Source organism: Leuresthes tenuis, unplaced genomic scaffold (genome assembly GCF_036924035.1).
Source record: "Leuresthes tenuis unplaced genomic scaffold, fLeuTen1.0.hap1 SCAF_4, whole genome shotgun sequence".
Lineage (NCBI taxonomy): Eukaryota > Metazoa > Chordata > Actinopteri > Atheriniformes > Atherinopsidae > Leuresthes > Leuresthes tenuis.
In genome coordinates, this window is record NW_027325358.1 from 6,716,889 (window position 1) to 6,736,042 (window position 19,154).

At 41.9% G+C, this 19,154-nt stretch overlaps 1 protein-coding gene across 1 annotated transcript in view; it reads left to right on the forward strand.

Annotated features, from left to right (window-relative positions):
* The window catches only part of pkd1a (polycystic kidney disease 1a), a 76,606-nt gene extending 57,676 nt beyond the window's left edge, over window positions 1–18,930 (forward strand). Inside the window, exons 30-56 of the mRNA XM_072384281.1 lie at window positions 55–199; window positions 717–1,052; window positions 1,223–1,311; window positions 1,552–1,861; window positions 2,869–3,040; window positions 3,404–3,668; window positions 3,749–3,944; window positions 4,249–4,419; window positions 4,512–4,655; window positions 4,742–4,952; window positions 5,068–5,194; window positions 5,284–5,394; window positions 5,488–5,537; window positions 5,801–6,015; window positions 6,441–6,519; window positions 6,617–6,732; window positions 8,845–9,047; window positions 9,362–9,556; window positions 9,644–9,783; window positions 10,027–10,157; window positions 10,327–10,432; window positions 10,570–10,695; window positions 12,573–12,744; window positions 12,849–13,139; window positions 14,108–14,242; window positions 15,257–15,583; window positions 15,708–18,930. Coding sequence (XP_072240382.1) covers window positions 55–199; window positions 717–1,052; window positions 1,223–1,311; window positions 1,552–1,861; window positions 2,869–3,040; window positions 3,404–3,668; window positions 3,749–3,944; window positions 4,249–4,419; window positions 4,512–4,655; window positions 4,742–4,952; window positions 5,068–5,194; window positions 5,284–5,394; window positions 5,488–5,537; window positions 5,801–6,015; window positions 6,441–6,519; window positions 6,617–6,732; window positions 8,845–9,047; window positions 9,362–9,556; window positions 9,644–9,783; window positions 10,027–10,157; window positions 10,327–10,432; window positions 10,570–10,695; window positions 12,573–12,744; window positions 12,849–13,139; window positions 14,108–14,242; window positions 15,257–15,583; window positions 15,708–16,742 — 5,598 coding nt within the window. The 3' untranslated portion in view covers window positions 16,743–18,930. The remainder of the gene's footprint in view (window positions 1–54; window positions 200–716; window positions 1,053–1,222; window positions 1,312–1,551; window positions 1,862–2,868; window positions 3,041–3,403; window positions 3,669–3,748; window positions 3,945–4,248; window positions 4,420–4,511; window positions 4,656–4,741; window positions 4,953–5,067; window positions 5,195–5,283; window positions 5,395–5,487; window positions 5,538–5,800; window positions 6,016–6,440; window positions 6,520–6,616; window positions 6,733–8,844; window positions 9,048–9,361; window positions 9,557–9,643; window positions 9,784–10,026; window positions 10,158–10,326; window positions 10,433–10,569; window positions 10,696–12,572; window positions 12,745–12,848; window positions 13,140–14,107; window positions 14,243–15,256; window positions 15,584–15,707) is intronic.
* Window positions 18,931–19,154: the final 224 nt, after the last annotated feature.

A 19,154-nucleotide genomic window follows, 5' to 3' on the forward strand; every position in this document is an offset into this window, starting at 1 on the left:
TGAATAGCAAATCAAACGGGAAACCAGTTGTGAGTACATGTGTGTGTTTTCCAGGCGGTGAGTCGAGAGTTCATCTGCGAGGAGTGTCAGAACAGCACCCTAAACAAGCTGGAGTCCATGCTGGAGATTCTACAAATAGATACCAAGCAGGGCACTGTCACCCCTACAGAAATAGCTGACAACATCCTGAACATCATGGGTAAGATAGACAGTTTGCTGATTGCCTGTAAGTGCAGGAAGGGAACCGAGTGTTTCCAGCTTTCAGAACAACGTTGTTGGCCTGCAGCACTAAGTAGCAACTTCCACCAAATTTTATTTTCTGATATATTTATTTTTAAGTGTCACTGCTGTGGATTGCAGCCATATTGCATAAAACCTGACAAAACTGCTGATTTCTGGAAGTAAACACTTCCAAAAATCCTGTTGTGAACAGTGTTTGCAGTCCTTTAAAGAAACAGGGTTACTAACTCCTTATTTAATTAAATTAAATGACTAATAATTAATGACTACTTTTGCATTGTTTATGGCAAAAACAAGCATTTTTTATTTTAATCAGAAAATTGCATCTTGGATCTAACTGCAAAGGCTTTAAGTTTGCTGTTCACACACCTCAGTGCTGCTCTGTTACCAAAAACCTTCATCTCTTTTCATTATTTAGACCCTAGCAGGTGTGAAAGTAGACCCGAGTCTAACTGTGTAATTTCCTCACCCTCCAGGTGATCTGATCCATCAGGTCAGCCAGTCAGCCTCTCAGTCTAACTTCCAGCCCGCCGACATGGATTTGCCCTCTCCCTCCTCCACCTCTTCCTCTTTTTCCTCAAATGAAGAGCACACCCTCACTTTGTTGGATGCGTCGCACTCCTCAGTGGAGCCACACCCTCTGCATGTGGCAGCCAAGGCCTACAGCCTGTCCTCTGTCCTCATGTTGATCCTCATGCACGCCCGTGTGCTCAACGAGGAGCCGCTCATTCTCAGGGGGGCTGAGATCGCCGCCACAGGAAAGCTGGCTGACCCCCAGAGTCTGCTCTGCTACCATGGCAACAACAGTCCAGGTTCGCTTGTATATGTTGTCTCTCGGGAATTGAGAGTTCTAACTTTATAGGTGATAGCTTCGATGGAGTTATGATCTTTAAAAAGTTGCACTTTATAAACTGTGAACAAAGAGTGCATCATGACAGATGACTGCAGTGTTTTATCCTCACTTCTCTCCCTACATTTCCAGAGTGCCAGCGCTTCTCCATCCCCCGAGCTTTTAACAAAAGCCTCGGCAGAGCAGCTGCAGGAAACAGCATCATGCAGCTTCTTTTTCAGGTAACTTCAGAAAACATCTAGATGATAGAAACTACTAAGTCGGGTACAGGATCCTCCTTTTGAAAGCTCTTTAGATCACTGTCAGAGAACTCAGCGGCATAGTGTTACAACCTCTTATCAGCACATACTCGCTGTTGTTGCATGACTGAAGAGGTTTTGTTTTGTTCTATCATGAGTTTTAGCCTTTTTATGTTTTCAGATGAAAGATTTTCCCCACTCTTCCCTTCTCCTTCTCCTCAGGTGGAGTCCAATCCCTTCCCCTTCAACTATGTGTCCAACTACGCCGTCTCCACCGAGGTGGCGTCCATGGAGTTCCGCACTGAAAATGGCACCCATATCCCAATTTCTGGGCTTGATGACAGTCTGGCCATCACTGTCGCTATCAACAATGGTAGCAGTGGAGAAATAGGTACTGAAGGTTCTGGTGGAGTCCCCGCAGCTGGAGCTGTTAACATCAGCCACTGCGACTCTGTTGTCCTAAAGGTCAGCACAGGAAACAGCAACAATCAGGCAGGGCTGTTTGTGCAGCTCAACTTCACCTCTGTGGAAGGTGAGCTAAAGCATTTATCACAAATGCACAGCGTGCACAGGACAAGACAATGAACTACATACACTAAGCATCCTCTTTAGGTCAGCTTTCAGTGTTTCTGTCAGTTATGCTTTTTATCAGGAAGGTTTTTTATTTCAGAAACAGGATTTGGGTTGTAATGTAAAGGCAGTAGACTTACCTTTTTAAAGACACATTATGTGTTTGGGTGGCAGCAATATTCTCTTGTGGCTCAATAAACAACCATTTTTTCCAGTGATTGGGAAATTCTAGGCTGACACTAATACCAGTGTTAAAGATACTAGTTAGGTCGATACTGACTGTGTTTGTTTTTTATGTTCCCATTTAATTCCGGGTAAACAATGAAATATGTATTCTGAAAAATAACTGGACAGTTTTCAAAGTATTTCAGCACTTCACTACACTTTTTCGGTATCAGGACAAAGTCAATGCAACACAATGAGGACACAGCAGAAAAATATTTTTGTGTTATACATTAATAAATGGCCACTGGCTTGAATTGATTTTATCCTATAGGCCAATGATGAATGAAACAAGCTGATTATCGGTCGATGTATCTGTGCATCCCTATTATTATTCTGCCAGAAATAGTGTATATTTATGAATCTGCCCTGTATTTAGATGCAGCACGAGAGTCCCAGCGTGTATTTTTACTGAACTTATTGACATATAGCTGTTATATTGGCCAAAATTATATTGTTTACAAAGTAGATGTGATATCATGATATACATGCTATTACATGCAACTCACTGGTTGGTCATTTTGACATAGCATTTTCCCTAGAATTCCATCCATTTTCTATACCGTCAATCCGTTAATCGGGTATCGGGTGGGCTGGAGCCTATCCCAGCAGTCTTCCCTAGAATTAATTTTGTAAATACTGGCCAAATTTGCATCTTAATTTACTTTTTGTCATTTGTATTTATATTCTGCATCGTGATTGCTTTGTCGTTTTTTAATTTTCTCAACTTTTTCCCCTCATCTCCAGATCCTATAGAGAAGGTTAAAAGAGAAACAGTTAAGGAAGAGCCATACATAACTGCTTACCTTCATTCCCACGAGCAGCCCAACGAGTTTAACTGCACAGACAGAAAGCGTATTACTCTCAGTATGACCAGGGGACAAGACCACAAGAAATACACCTTCTTCCTATCGCCAGAGTAAGAACCCTGTTCAGTCTCTGAACTGTAAGGCTGTGCAGTATTTTTTCTGTGCTGGTCTCACTCAGTTGGAGCTTTTAAACTTTGAAATTTTCTCCTTAGTGCAGTTTCTGTTCTCACAGTCAAAAACCTGGGAGATGAAAAATTTATCTTTATGAACACTAAGAAAATATTCAGATGTGTCATGGCCTGAAGCAGAAAAGTAAAAAAAAAAAGACAGAGTTCTTGTGTTCTGCACTGGGGCAGATATATCTGAATTTGAACTGCCAGAGCTTAACCACATTTTACATTGTAAATGTTTTGGTTTTATTCTGTCCTGTCCTTTTTTGACTACATCTGTGTCACCTTTTTCCTATTAATCAGGTCCTACGACACTACTCTGGACTACTTTATCAACGTGAGCACGCCCTGCAGCCCCGACACTCAGCCTGTGGGTGTTCATCTGGAGGTTGGGGTGTTTGCCTCTCTATGTCAGTACTTCAGTGAGAGCGAGAAGCAGTGGCGGACAGATGGCATGGTCCCGCTGGCAGAGACAAACTCCAGCAGAGCAGTGTGTCGCACCAGACACCTCACAGCCTTTGCTGCAGGCCTGTTTGTCCCAACCAACGCCATCAGCTTTAAAATGCCAGTCGGTATCACATAAACACTCACTATTCATGCACATTCACTAAATAAACATACTCTCAAGCAATTCCCCTCTCTCTTTAGGAGCGTACAGGTCCACCAAGCTTGGTCGTGCTGCTGATGTGCTTATTGGGCTTGCTAAGCTATGTTGTGGCAGCGGCCATCTTACACAAGCTGGACCAGCTGGATTTACGGCGCGCTGGGGTGGTTCCGCTCTGCGGCCGAGATGGACTCTTTAAGTACGAGATCCAGGTCAAAACTGGTTGGAGCCGAGGGTCAGGTGAGACAGGAAAGCGTTACTGTTAACGCCAACTGGGTAAATTAAAATGCATAAATGAAAAAATACTTACAGCGAGTAACTAGATGTAATGGGAGAGAACGCATGACAAAGAAAGAGAAGCTTCTAGTCTATGAATTATCAAGAAAATGTCATTTCTGAAATGTATTGTGTGCTGTGATCATAGCAGTACTCTAATTATGGTGATATTTCATCCTATGGTACTACAAATGAAAACATTTTTAGCCAAAGGAAAGTCTCTGCCAACTTCAGAATTTATGCAGACATCTTCTTTCTACCCTTCCAGGCACAACGGCTCATGTAGGAATCAGTTTGTACGGACGGGAGAGCCGCAGTGGACACCGCCATCTCGACACGAGAGGAGCCTTTACACGCAACGCTCTTGACATCTTTCATGTTGCGACGGATACCAGCCTGGGTAGTGTGTGGAAAATTCGTATTTGGCACGACAACAAAGGTGAAGACCTGTGTCCAAACAGCTGACAAAGACAAAGATTTTAACCATCTTAGTAAACCTGCTGTAACCGTCATCTGCTGCTCCTTCATCAGGTCTGTCTCCTGCATGGATGCTACAGTACGTCTTGGTCAAAGATCTGCAGACAGGAAGCAGCTACTACTTCCTGGTTGAGGAGTGGCTGTCAGTTGACAATGAGAAAACCGATGGACGGGTGGAGATTGAGGTGGAGGCCTCAGGTAACAAACGTGTGACGAACATCTGCTGCTGGACATCAGCGGTTCGTTCACTCCATCACACATTTCTTTGCCTTCTTTTCACTCAGAAGAGGCTGTGCTTCGTCAGCTGCCTCGCCTCCTGCGGTGTGAGCTGCAGAGGGCGCTGTGTGAGAGTCACTTATGGCTGTCACTGTGGGAGAGGCCCCCCCGCAGCCCCTTCACCCGCCTGCAGAGAGCCACATGCTGTGCTGTTCTTTTGCAGCTTTTTCTATTAGCCAACACTCTGTGGTACAGCATTGTGGTGGACAAGAGATACAGGTACAGTAATGTGTCTGCATTTTTCTGTTTCGCCTGTCTACCTGTCTTAGTGAATTCCCACCTTTCAACTCGTGATGATATGTGTTCTACATTTGAATGGCCTATTGTTTTGCAGCCTGAGGGCTGTGTCGAGGATTTCCTCTTTAGATGGAGAGACAGTTGCAGCAGGTGTGGTGACCTGTCTGATCGTCTATCCTCTCTACCTGCTTGTCTTCACATTATTCAGAATGAGTCGCAGCAAGGTACAGCAAAAAAAAAAAAGCTGAGGTTGTAGTACACCCCGCAGGCTGAAAACAAAGCTGATTTTCTCTTTGTATCTGTGTGTGAACAGTGCGTGACTGTGGAGCAGGTTCCCCCACAGATGGATCAGGAGTCAGTAGAGATTGATGACTTCCTGGACAACTCTATGGCAGGAAGTTCCTTCCTCTTCTTTAATACTGAGGTAGAGTTAGAAAAACAAATGGATTTTTGAAAGCAATGTCTATCTGACATTCTGTGCAATCAACCTATCTATCTATTCCTCTCTTTTTATCAGAGCAACTCAGAGGAAACAAATGTGGATTTACCCAGTCCATCAATCCAAAGGTAAACTACTCTGTTGCCACAGTAGTTGTTTCATATGATACATGAGCCAAGTGTAACCAACAACTGTCAGGATGGGAGAGAATAGAGTAAAGAAAAAAAAAGGAAAAGATTGGTTTCTCTTAAATGTGAGATAAACAAAACATTTTCTCTTTTGATACCAAAAAGCTCTAAATTTGAAATATAATCAGCTATAATGAGCTACAATTTGCTATTATCAAATCATTTTCACTACTGTAACAAACATCTGTCACTGTGTGTTTCAGCGAAGACAGCTGGGACATGGCGGAGGAGGACACTGAGGACAGGGATTGGCCAGAGCTGTTGAGTGACATGTCTGTGGTGGGAGGGGCGGGACACGGGGCAGGCATGCCCAGGCTGAAGAGGGGTCAGGGGAGCAGGCACCTGGGCGTGGACATGACCTTCAGCCCTGATGAGGAGGAGGGCACGGAGCAGCGCAACAAATATTTCACCTCATCTGGTAACAAGACGGTCGTGATGTTAGATTAGACACTGTTGCACAGATTTGAAACTTTCTGAGTAGAAGCAGGATATCAGCAAGTTTTAAAGTAAGCATTTGTTATGTTTTTAAAGGGATTAGAAGATAAGAAATAATTGTGACTTGTTAGTAAAGTATCATAGTGGTTATATCAAAGGTTTACATGAAAAATGATTAAAATTTTAAAATATATAAATATTTTTCATTGGTTAAAGCATCCATGATAATAGATCATTTTTTAGCATATCGTCAGCACTTGTTTTCCATCATCTCTGCATATTCTGGTTTAAAAAGTTTTACACAGACATGGAATCAAATGCAAACAAATTTTATAAGCAAGTGAATGTTAATCTTTTTTTAAGCTGAAGTATAAAAAAAACTGACATCAGGCTGCTTTCCATTGGCAGATGAGGATCTTATCAAGCACATACTGGCAGATGGACAGAATTTCTTTCCTCAGGCAGATGAAAGTGAGATGGCCGACCTGTAAGTGAAAGATTTTTTTCCATAGAATTCACCAGAATCACTCTCACTATTTGGGGATTTGCTCGGGTTTATTGTATTCTCACGGCTTGTGCTTCAGATCAAGTATTTTTGGAGATAAGACCGAAGTGATTCTCCTTCAAAAGCTGAGTGAACCTCTTCCTCTTGAAACTATCAGAAGGGACTCGCCAAAAAGAGCTTTCACCTCGAATACAGGTGTGTGTATGTGTGTGTGTGTGAATACAGCTTGAAATATTCTTCAACTAGTTTTTTTTAATTCATTCCTTAAACTGAGTGGAATCAGTTAAAAAATGTTAAATTGATAAACAATGTAACAAATAATACAGAATGGATCATTGAGCTAATTTAGTGAAAGCATTTAAAAGATTTATTCAATAAAGATGAAAAATACCATGGTACAAATGCAGGTTTTTCTACATATAAATAATCATGTACTGTGCTAGACTACATGACCAATTATAGTGTGCACTGTTTTATCACAAGCAAGTTTCTGTGTTTCTAAGATCTCTTTAATAATATAAAAGACAAAATAGAGACCTTTTTTAACTGACTTTTAAAACTCTATCAAGTGAACTTGTTTTACTTATCTGCAGTCTGGGTAAATCAGATATTTATTCTTGGTTGCCATCTCAATAGACATGATTAATTAGCAGACAGTGGCAGTTAGGTCAGTTTTCTTTCTGCTGACATGTTCTTTTGAAAACTATTTGCAGCTACAGACAAAATCTATCTGCAGCTTATTACATGAAATCTTAAATAACAACACGGAATCAAAGTCATTTGATGTTCTCCAGAACTGGACTTGAATTAGAAAGTTAGTTTCTACATGAATCAATTATTTTCAAACAGCATCGCAGTTTATCTGCACGCTTTGCACTTTGGTTGGATTAGTGACACACAAAAACCATCTGTCCATCTATTTTATCCTAAGATCTATAACCTCATTAGGAAAAGTCAGATGATTACTTCTAAAAGAAGTAGGAGTCATAAGACAGTTATTTTTGTTCAATAATAAACGCTGGTGGTCGATCTTTTACGGCTTTAATGTTTTGAGCGTGCACATTGTGCTTTTACATTGCTTCCTGACAGAGAGTTGCATGACTCGAGACTTGACTTCAGACTTGCCCTCAAAAGACTTGAGACTTGGACTTAGGTTTGGGACTCGTAAACAATCTTCATTTCATGAAATTATTGTTTCTGATCTTTATTTCATTCATTCCAATGTATGACAAGGCTGATGGCCGGCTGAGCGCAACATAGCCTCCCGCATGCATGCAGCCACTGATATCAAAACTACTGTAACCATGGCAGTGTCAAGCTCGTCTGGAACTGTGCCATATGTTGTCACATTTGGTTATAAAGCGTTCAAGCAGACAGCAAATGGCCACTTGCAAAGTGTGTGGTATCAGGATAAATGATACAACTTCATCAGACACTTAAAAACACACAAGGATAGGTCAGTCTCTTTGTAATGTGAAAGGGGAACTTAGCGCGTATCAACAGGTACCGCTAGCAAACTAATCAAATAAACAGTGTTGTTAACTATATGCACATTATAGCTTCATTGTTTACTACACAGCTGATTTACCTGCAGCAGCCTGTGAAATTTTGGAAGGACTTTGGTTAAGTAGCCGAGGTTAACAGTTACCAAATTAATTGCTAAGCCCAGTCTACGTGGATGTAGCTTAACGTTAATCTAATTGCTGTTTTAAAATAGCCTACTTTTACAATTTCAGGGACACCTGATAAAATTCCAGGTTGAATAGTTCTTATCAACGTTTAGCTGCCCAAATGTTTATTTAAAACGTAATATAGGTTACAATTTCTTCAGTCATTTGAGACTTGAGACTTGACTTGGACTTGGAAAAAATGAAAAAATCCCTGAATGCGTTTACAAGCAAAACAAGTCATTTGTTGTCTGAGGAAAAAGTCACCTGAAAAGTCACCATTGTATTGACAGCGACTTGAACATGACTCCTTTAGTGAGGTCTGGAATTTATCTCATAGACAAATGCATATTGGAAGAAAATGAAAAATGAACATTTATTTTAGTTGAATAATTGATATATAAACTGGTGGAGCATGTACCCCAAATGCAGATGCCAAGACCAGGATTAGATTCTGATGCTGGGCCATTTTCTGCACGTCTCTGAAACTCACCGTTTCTCCTCACTTTCATGTTACGGCTTCACTACATCTGCCCGATAATGGCGTGCAAGCCAGAAATATATCTTCAGAAGGGCTGTTGTGAACAGAATTGAGTGACTCCTCTTTGTTTGATCCATGGGATTTATTGCCTGTCCCCAGTTGTAACAGACGTGTGCCGTCCCAGACGCTTCCCTCCCTGGTGTGGACGCGCCGCCCTATGGGGCAGCTGGGTGGGGATCGCTCTTGCAAACAGCATTTCCATTTGGGCGGGCCATGGGTTCAGTCAGAGTGTGGCCATGATGTGGTTAATATCCTGCTTTGCCAGTTTCTTGTGCTCCTGCCTGCTGCTGGAGCCAATCAAGGTAAACGCACAGAATTCAGTCTCAGTTATGCTAATATAGCACTCTGGGGAAGAATCTTTTTTTTTTTTCTTATCTTCCCTGAAATTAACCTGAGGTTATGCCACTGTTTGCATTCTGAACTCATATGCGTCATACTCATAATACTCATAATAGTATTATAATACTATTATGTCCAACTCTACAGTACCTGTTTAGCACCAGCCAGTTTGCAACTAGCTGAAGAGCCAGTTGTTTTCCACAGAAGTCAGAAGACCCAAAAAAAATAGCAAAATATAAGTTAGTATTGGATTATGACACCCTGACCTGTCTCACAGGTGTTCTGTGAGGCTGTTTACTATGCGCTGCATGTGCGACGGCTGCGTCCTGAGGACCAGGACGTGCTGGTGGAGTTCCCCCGGGTGGAGCGAGTGGTCCAGCGGGTCACCAGAGTGAGACCACCACAGGGCTTCGCTCTGTCTCAGGCACGAAATCAGGCCCGCAAAGTCCAAATGCTGCACACCATGCTGAAGGTCAGAGAGAAAGTGTTGTCTGAAGCCATGTTTTTGAGCTCAGATTTTTTGTTTGTTTTGTAACAGAATTATTATTCTCTTTTTCAGAATTTCCTGGTTTACATGTTTTTCCTGTTGGTCGTTTTGCTTCTCAACTACTCTGACTCAGCCAAAGATACACACAGCTTGAGACTGCGGACTCAGCTGCAACAAGCCCTTCACACACCAGAGTACCACACCATCAGCAGGTACACGCACAGACTAACAAAGCTTAGATGCTGTGATGGCACCGCGGTTTCTAAATGTTACCTACTCTGATGTGTCATGGCTCATGAGTGTGTGAGAAGTCTGTGATAGACCCTGTGATAGGACACCTTTTCTCTCATATGCTCAAAAGATTTTACCTTGATGTATTATCACTCTGTGCGCACACTAACCTCTTGTGTCAGGTTTGTTTATATGTCTGACTAAGACCCGTCTTTGTCTTAAAGCCGGGATGATGTTCTGACGTGGCTGAATGAGTCCTTGTTGCCACGGATACTTGATGACTCTTCACTCCTGAGAGACACAGGAAGTGTGTTGCTTGGCACGCTAAGGCTCCGACAAACCCGCGACACACAGGGTGAGCTTGCCTAGTGGCCTCTGGCATTACCTTTGCTGTGAACTTGGACTGAGTTTAACCTTGAATCAGGCCTTATTGATCAGACAGAGCTCCCCACTGAGACTGCTGATATGTAGGGAAATCGGTGAAATAAATTAATGAAGTTTAATCTTTGTTTTTCTACTTGCAGGTGGTGTCAGGCCAGGAGACAGACAATCTGTCTGGGGAAATGACATTACATTCCTGACTGAAGACACTGAGAACGCCACATTTTTTGGAGCTACTGAAGCAGAGTGGTGAGGAAAGGATTTATAATGTGGCTGTGGGACACCAGCTTCTGAAATAACCTCGACTTCAGATTCGGGATTTACTTAACATTCGTTGTTCTTTGATGTGTCATGCTTTATGTGTTTCCCCCCACCTACTTTCCAAGGGTGTGGCATTTGGGTCAGATGGGGGTGTACAGCAGAGGAGATGTGAATCAGCAGCTGAACAGAAGCCTGGAGGAGGCCTCCTCCTCCTTACAGCAGCTGCGGCAGCACCACTGGCTCGACCACAGGTAGTGACCATGAAGGAACATGACTGAAAACAGCATGGAAACTTGGAAAATGTTCACTTGGAAAGTCAGAGTTACAGTAAATGGTACAAAGCAACATGTTCTTTGCTTCTTTAATGGATAGACCAAGGATATGCAGTCAATAAAAAGGATTTACACTTAGAAGATGCTCATACAGATTTTTTATTTTCTAAAAGAAATAAACTTAACAAATATGGCAAAACACTTTTTTATTTAATGGCTGAATATTCTAGCTTTGTTTTCACCTCTTTTTTCAGATGAAGTGGGGGAAAAAATCCTGGAATAACAAACCAAAACATCTTTTAAAGAATCACAGTATTTTGTTTCACCTCCTGTGGCTCCTATGACATCTTGAAGTCTTCAAGGACTTCACCAATTAAAAATAGCTATTCTTCATCAATTGGGTTTCAGCCGATCTTTACCAACCTTCTTGGTATAACAGTTGACAGATCAGCAGGATTGAGCCTTTTCAAGGACTCCTTTTTCAATTTCCTCCTTACATTGAACTCAGGTTTAGATCCAAACTTTTAACTGAAAATTCCAAGAAAAGTTTGGATGCAGGATGTATTGTCATCCTGAAAAATGTTCAATGTGCGTTTTATGTTGAGGGAATGACAGCCATCTCCTCTGGTCCTTTACCCGACATCAACCCCCATATCATCAATGATGGTGGAAATGTGCTTGTTTCTCTTTTACAACCTTCACATTTTGTCTGTATTTGCTCCAAATTTTAGACACAGCTGACTTGAAACAACCAACATCTTCTCTCACCAAGTTGAATTACCTTCTTAAGGGAGTTTTATAATCCTTTCCATTGTTTCCATTGACAGCTCTCTTGTTTTGGGCAATGTGTCAGTCAGTTGCAATAGCTCTGCAAACACTTGCAAACATGAGCTGCAGGCTCATTTATATATTTAGATTTGTGCAGGTATTAGTTTTATAAATGCGTTTTAGAATGTGATTCCATAATTTTTTCTCTTGCTTACTGATTTTACCAACCAAGATGCTGGAATTCCAGGGGCCAGATGAGGTGTAATGAAGGGGAAACTGGGCTCATGTACACCTAATTTCACAAAGATTGCAATAAAACAAAAACATTCTTGCTTATGGCTTTAGAAATCTGGAGTTTTATTATGTGTGGAGTGCAATTTTCCCCACAGCCAGCTGTACAGTAAGCAACGTGGGCTCACTTTAAACATAGTGTCTGCAAATGATAACTGATGGCCTAAACATTTGGTGTGAGGTTACAGTTATTTAGAAGGAAGAGAGTGAAAGTTAATAACAATGATTGCTGCTGGAACAAAAGGTGAAATAAAAGGTTCAGTGATGTATGTGCTCAGCTTAAATAAGTTCAATAAGGAGAGATGAATTGGAACCATGGAACAAAACTGATTGACTTAAATAATTTTTGTGTAGCAATTAGACTCCAGTAGATCATGTGTGTGGATTAGACTCCCCTGGAGTCTACACACTGGTTGTGCATGAGCAGAATTAGGAGGTGGAAGAGACTTCTGTTGAGGCTCCTCTGGGATCAGGCGGTGGTAGAGATGCGGAGGAGGTGCGTTGTGTGTAAGTCAGTCTGGAGGGAAAATGACAGAACAGGAATGTTTTAAAGAACAGGGATCAGAGTGATTGACTCAAAAAGTAGAAAGCAAGAAGACCATAGAACCAGAGTGATAACCACAGAATTTAGAATGAGGTAAATTTGTAATGTGAAGTATTTGGATGAAAAGCCCAGACACCAGGGAATGAGCACCGACCTGATCTTTCTGCTTAATTTAAAAAAAAAAAAGTTCATATAAATAAAACATTCATAAGATCTTCTTCCATTAAGTGTGTGTTTTTATGTGTTTTCACAGGACTCGTGCTGTGTACGTGGAGTTCTCCCTCTACAACATCAACACAAACCTATTGGCTGTCTTCTCCTTCTTATTTGAGTTCCCAGTTTCTGAACGTGCCCAGTCCAGCCTTGAACTCATTATCCTGACTTTGTGGCCAATAACAGGCCTGGACCTACAACTGCTTCTCATGGTAACCCCTGGCAACTGATCAGTGTCAATGATAACTATCGATCCCTAAGCTACAGCCAAATCCTGTTCCCTGTACTTGAATCTTTATGGTTCCCTGTTTTCCAGATTGTCCTCCTCACCCTGGTGTTGTACTTCCTGGTGCGGGGGATCCTGGGTGTCCTCAGGGAAGGCTACATGTACCTGCTGTCGGCGTGGAGACTCCTTGGCATCTGTAAGTTGTCTCTGGCAGCATCTGTGTGTGGGCTTCACCTGAGCCGCTGCATCATGGCCAAGCAGCAGTGGGCGAGTGTCCTGAAGCACCCACGGGACGCTTTCACTGACTTCTACCCCCTGGCCAGGCAGAGCCAGCTCTACACCGCCTTGTCTGCCTGGCTGTTGTTCATACTGGTGCTCAAGGTAAAACAGCAATATCTCATCTTTGGTCTTATTCTTGTGATTTGTGGCCTTCAGCCTCATCACTAAGAATAACATTGATAATATTAACTAATATTAACACATTGACCCACAAAGAAGAGAAAGAAAGGGTCGACTGGCTGACATGTTTATTCGAATTCAAAAGCTGTAATAATCAAAAACACTAAGTAGCACCCAGTAAATATCCTGTGTACTCCTGTTTGAATAGTGTTTGATAAAAGCTACATTGTCCTGCTAATCTGGGAACCTAATGAGCTTTTTGGAAAAAAGGATTATACATTCGAGCTTCATTAGATTAGGTTTGTCATAGTATCTCATTTTAATGAGTGGCCAAAAGCATTCATTACAACAATATTATCACAATATCAATAGAAAACTTGGAAGAAGAAAAAAGCTTTCAGACTAATTCATCTTTGTTTTTGTTTTTTAAATCTCCAACAATTAACTTAGATTTATAAAAGGAGGTGAGGAGGTTTAAAAAATGCTCAAAGAGCAACGTGCACACCCCTTCATTACATCTATTTCTGCGGTAGGAATTAAGAAAGTTTGGCTTACAGCAGGGTAGGAATGGCTTAAAAGTTCAATCAATATATGATCATACTCTTGGTTTTGGGGGTTTTTGCTGGCCTTTCTGACAGTAAGAAAAATATAGAATAATACAGCATCAGTTCATTTTTGAGCTACTTTAAAATGATTAAATTTCAAAGCTGGACTAACATCATATAAGGCTGTTAGAGTTCAAATCATTCCTAAATTATAAAATTTCAACTAGACTCATTAAGGCTTAGTTGCTCCTTTTTTGTAAATATATTAAATCTGTGCAGCTGAACTCCCAAATCAAACTGCTCACATCCATATGAACTATTTTTCATATTTATTCCTTTGTTTTAATGTCTTGAAGCACATTTTTCTGTTCTCTCTCCCGTCCTCACATCCTGTTTGTCAAACAGGCGTCCCACCAGCTGCGGTTTCTCCGAGAGTGGGCGGTGTTCGGCAGAGCTCTGCGGCGCTCAGTCTGGGAGCTGCTGGGAGTCTCCTTGGCACTTCTTCTGTTGATGCTGGCTTATTCACACACAGGACACCTGGTCAGAGTTTTGTCTTGTCTGTTTCCTCTGAGCCTCACCCACACACATCAAACTAGATGTAAACTTGTACATGACACACAATGTCCAAGTGCATAACCTTGTAAAAGTCAAAACATCATTCATGCGTGGCTTTCTGTAGTCTGTGCGGTTTATTGTCACACTTTTATTCCACTCTCACAGAAAAAAGCTCTCAGTGGACTCGAGATAAAGAAAGCTAACAATTGTTCCCTTTTTAACTTTAGTAAATTCAAATTTTTAGTAATATTTGACAAAGTCAAACATAGTTACATGATATTTATTGAAGGTCTTTTACCCAAAGAAGCTTTCAGTGAGAAACATTGGGAGCAGAGTGGGGGTTTACTGATTTTCTTAAGAAATCTTCAACGTTAGAACTGTGAAAACTGAAAATACAGAGATAAACACTCAAGCGTAAACATTGAGAACTAAATCAATTCAGAAAAAGTACAACAGCTAAAAACGAGCAGAATTAAGTTAGTTAAGTTAGGATAACTGCTCGACTAACTGGAAGTAGAGTTTTGTTCCATGACGTTATCATAAGGTAACATGATCAGTGATCCCAGGCCAAGTGTTTGGCAGCAACTCACCAAAAGTACGGTAATCCGGTTCTCGCCCAGTAGGCATTATGTTATACATATTCAGACGTGAGCAAGTGTGCTTCTGCCAGTTGTCAAGCATCTTTCCTGTCATGTCTGGGTCAATTTATTTCTTTTGATTTATTGGATTTGGGACCTTATGGTGCCAAACAAAGTCAGCTGCCTGATTGGTAATTGATAAGGAATTACTTTTATAATAAGATATGAAAAATACACAGAAAAACACAAACATCCACTAAGTTTTTAACAATCTAATTTACAAATTAAACTTCATAAAACTCAGCTAATGCTACACTAAAGAATAGTACTTTTAATATAAAGTCAGCCACATAGTAATGTGACTGACCTAGTTCTGTGACCAGAAATCTACTAAACTGACACCAAACTGTCTTCATTCCAGCTCTTCCATTCGGTAGTGGATGACTACGGCAGTGTGATATCCTCCTGTCTTTCTTTGTTGGGTGCTGCCGGGCGAGGCCTGTTGTCATGGCGTCCGGCCTCCACAATGACCGGCCCCTCCACTACTCTCTCCTCGCTGGTGTTTCACATCAGCTTCGCCGTGTTTAGGCTGGCGTTGCTGTGGCTGGTCATCTCCGTGTTACTGAGGAACTACCGACGTGCGCGGGCAGAGCTGTACCGCCCTGCTGTGGATCTCCAAGACTACGAGATGGTCGAGCTGTTCCTCAGGCGACTCAAAATGTGGATGGGACTCAGTCGGGCCAAGGAGGTAAATTTCCTGTTTCACATCTACAGCTGAACATCAAGAATTATGAAATGATTAAAATACTCCATCTGATTATTTGTTATTATTGTTTTTATGACAATTTTTTTTTTTTTTTAATTTGTTTTAGTTTCGGCACAAAGTGCGTTTTGAAGGCATGGAGCTGCCTCCATCTCGCTCATCCTCCACCAGCGACTGCAAGTCCCTGTGCTTGCCCCCTCTGGACAGTCCAGACTCTCCACCAACCCCAGACAGTGTTGATGCTGGTTCTGAGGCTTCGTGGCGCCCAACCTCCTCCAGCCCCTGCAGCCTGACAGAAGCCCCAGGGATCAGCCTGGGACTGGGGTTGGGCCTTGGATTGGGGCTCAGCCCAGGAGTGTTAGTGGGAGGGAGCAGCTGGAGGGAGAGAGCAGAGACAGAGGCATCTCTGAGGAGGCTTCTCCCCACCCTGGACGCCCTGCTGCAACAGCTCGACCGCGTTACCGTGGCAACGGAGGATGTGTACCACATGGAGTGTAAACTGGACCGAGCCCAAAGAAAAAGGAGGCATAAGGGGAGAGAAAAAGTAGATGATAATAAGGGTGGGAGGAGCGAGGCGAGACAGAGAGGGAAGGGAGAGGACAAGGACTGGAGAGCAGGAGAACGGAAGACTGGAAAAGAAAAGTCCAAAAGAGGCAGGAAGGGCAAAAAGACAGATAAAAGTGAACTTCCAAAAGAATGTGGAAGCACTCCTGCCAACTCCAAAAAGACTCCTGTAGCCACACCTGTTCCTTTTTTAAGGCCCAGGCCTGCCTCTGCCTCTACACATCCCCCCAGCCCTCTGTCATCAGCCAAGCCTCCAGCCAGCACACCCCCAGCCACACCAGTCAAAGATAAATCTGCTGCTGACCTTCCCCCCCTCCTCATGTCATCAGCAAACACTCTCTCTTCTCATAACCTGCCAGCCAAAACACACACTGCACCTCCAGGTACGCGTGCACCCACCTCGTCCTTGCCATCTACCCCTGGCCCTGCCCCCATCACCCGAGACTGGGATCCTCCCACGGACAGAGAGACCCTCCCCTCCACAAGTCTGTTCAACCACCCAGCTCACACCACCACCATCCCTACATGCAAGAGGAAGCGGAAACCTCCACCCCTCAAAAACAAGGTGCACCCAACTTAGACAGACACATGCCGGGACAGCTCGAACCCTGAGACCCCGGACAAACAAAAGTGAAAGGTGGGGCAAAAGAATGTGGGAGGTAAATGTTGGGTTAAGGACGAGAGGGGACAGGGACAGCTGGTTTTGTCCCCAGGTATCCCTCTCTAAACCCTGGAGCGGAAAACAGTGGATTGGAAAGCAACAGTAAAGTAAAAGAAAGAAATACGAAGAATCAGGCAGGCTGAGGGAGATGAAGAGAGATAATCAGAAAGCAGTAAACTTTTATTCTCAGTTATCCGTCCAAATCTAAACTCAACTCTCACAAATACAGGGTGCAGGTCACCAGATTGTCAAATAATGTTGAAAATGGAACCAAGAAACATTGCTCTGTCCCTTTGCTTTCTGAGAACTGACCCCTGTCGCCATGTGACCCTGGAGGTCACATGGCATCAATGACAAGAGCACAGAACGTGCTCACCAGAGGACTCAATGAACTTAAAGCAGATTGTGCCGTCAGTCTTTTTGTATATCTCTGGAAAAAAGTGTTGATTTCAGTTATTTTTTCTGTCGACATATTGTTGTATTTCATATTTTGGTCACTGTGGATACTGGTGGCCTGGCCTAGTTAATGTTTTTATGAACCCAAAGTTGATAAAGATATACGCACATGCAGGTATACACGGAAGTAACACTGTAGATACATATCAATAAATGGAAACGCGTCATGCGTTTCAGCCCGCTGAGGTACGAGAGACAACACACACACACAAACACACACATAATGCTGTTGGGATTCCAGCAGCCAGCTCTTCAGGTGCTGATAAACATGTTTTATCCACAGATGTGTAGAGAGATAAAAAAGTAACAAAGATCTGGAGGGAAAAGGCAGAGCACTGACAAAGAGGTGTAGTAAATGAATAAGAGATCGAATGAGTTGTGATTTGATTTGCCTTCGCTAAATAGTACTGAATCTTTATAAAGCTATACTGACTCCCAGTCTAATGATCTCTCCTACGTAATTTTTGTTTTTGTTGTGTTCCTTCTGGAGATGATTTAAAAGCACTTTTGTTCTGATGTGGATTTATCTGTTTTTAATAGGGTGTCGTGTAAAGCAATAAGCTTGGTATCCAAACCAAACAGGAAAGCTTAACTCACACTTTATCTTAACCACAAACGTTACCAAAGCTTTTGCATCTTTTATGCATCTTGAGTTTTACCATGCCAAGTAATTCATTCATTCATTTTGTACTTGCACTTTATTTTCTAATGGAGCTGATATCGAACACCATATTTAACTGTCGTGTGTCTTCTATCATTACTGCTACGTTAAAGAAACATTCCTGTAAGAATTACCACAGTATTGTTGAAGCGGTTGTTTATATCTTTGTCGGCTCTTCTATAACGTTGTTTTATTTTAATCAACATGCGTACTTCCTGTGTCCAGTGGGCAGATCTCAGGGAACCCATATTTTCCTTAAAACCTGGGAAGAAATCCAGGAAAAACCAAAACTGGGTGAAAGATAATTGTTTTGTTACTGAAAGAAATTTACATATTGGTATTTGGTGGTTAAAATACTACGGGGTAGTTCTGCATTGTGTTAGCCTCATTTTTAATACTCAAGTCCCATTTTTTTGGCACACTGTTACAGAGCATAAAGTATGTTAACACCACAATTGATTTAATTTGAAATTTTATCTTATTTGTTTTCTTCCGTCTAGTCAGTGCTCTTAAAAAGAAAATAGACCCATTCTCTTTCTGGTGTGTACATTTCTGTATATATTTGCGCCTTACGATGTATATATACAGTATATATATATTTTTGCCTCTTCTGATCTGTATTGTTTGGGCTCAGCTACATACACGTAGGTCAAGCACTGGTGTTGCAAACTCCCAAGTTTTACATTTGTCTGGTCTAACTGAAGCACATCATCCAAAGCTTTTATTCCATTTTATGTTTGACATGTACGGTAGATGTAAATCACAGGAAGCTATTAGCAGTCAACAGAAAAGTGCTTTAAACAGTGTTTAACAGCATAGTGCCAAAGCCGACTTGTGTGTCTTGCTGTGTTCTGTTGTTTGATGCTTTTTGTTTTAAAATGTCCTTTGAAAACACTTTACTTTTTTTTGTATCTCATCTGTATTCTGCAGTTGTAGCACTTCTCATGCTTTTGCACTTGACAAAGTCAAATAAAGGGTTTGACAGCTGAACTCTGTAAAGTGAGATGATTTATGTCAGATACCAACACCTCACCCGATGGAGCAGCCACTTCATCTACAGCATTCAGCAAACGTCTTGAGCAACCCCTTAGTTCTATATATTTAGCTTCCAGTCAGTCAGACTTTCTTGTATTTTAAATTGTATCTTTAGGTACTTTGTGACTAGCAGCCTGTCACAAAATTTGTAACCATTTCTTTAGCTGTATCGACAAATG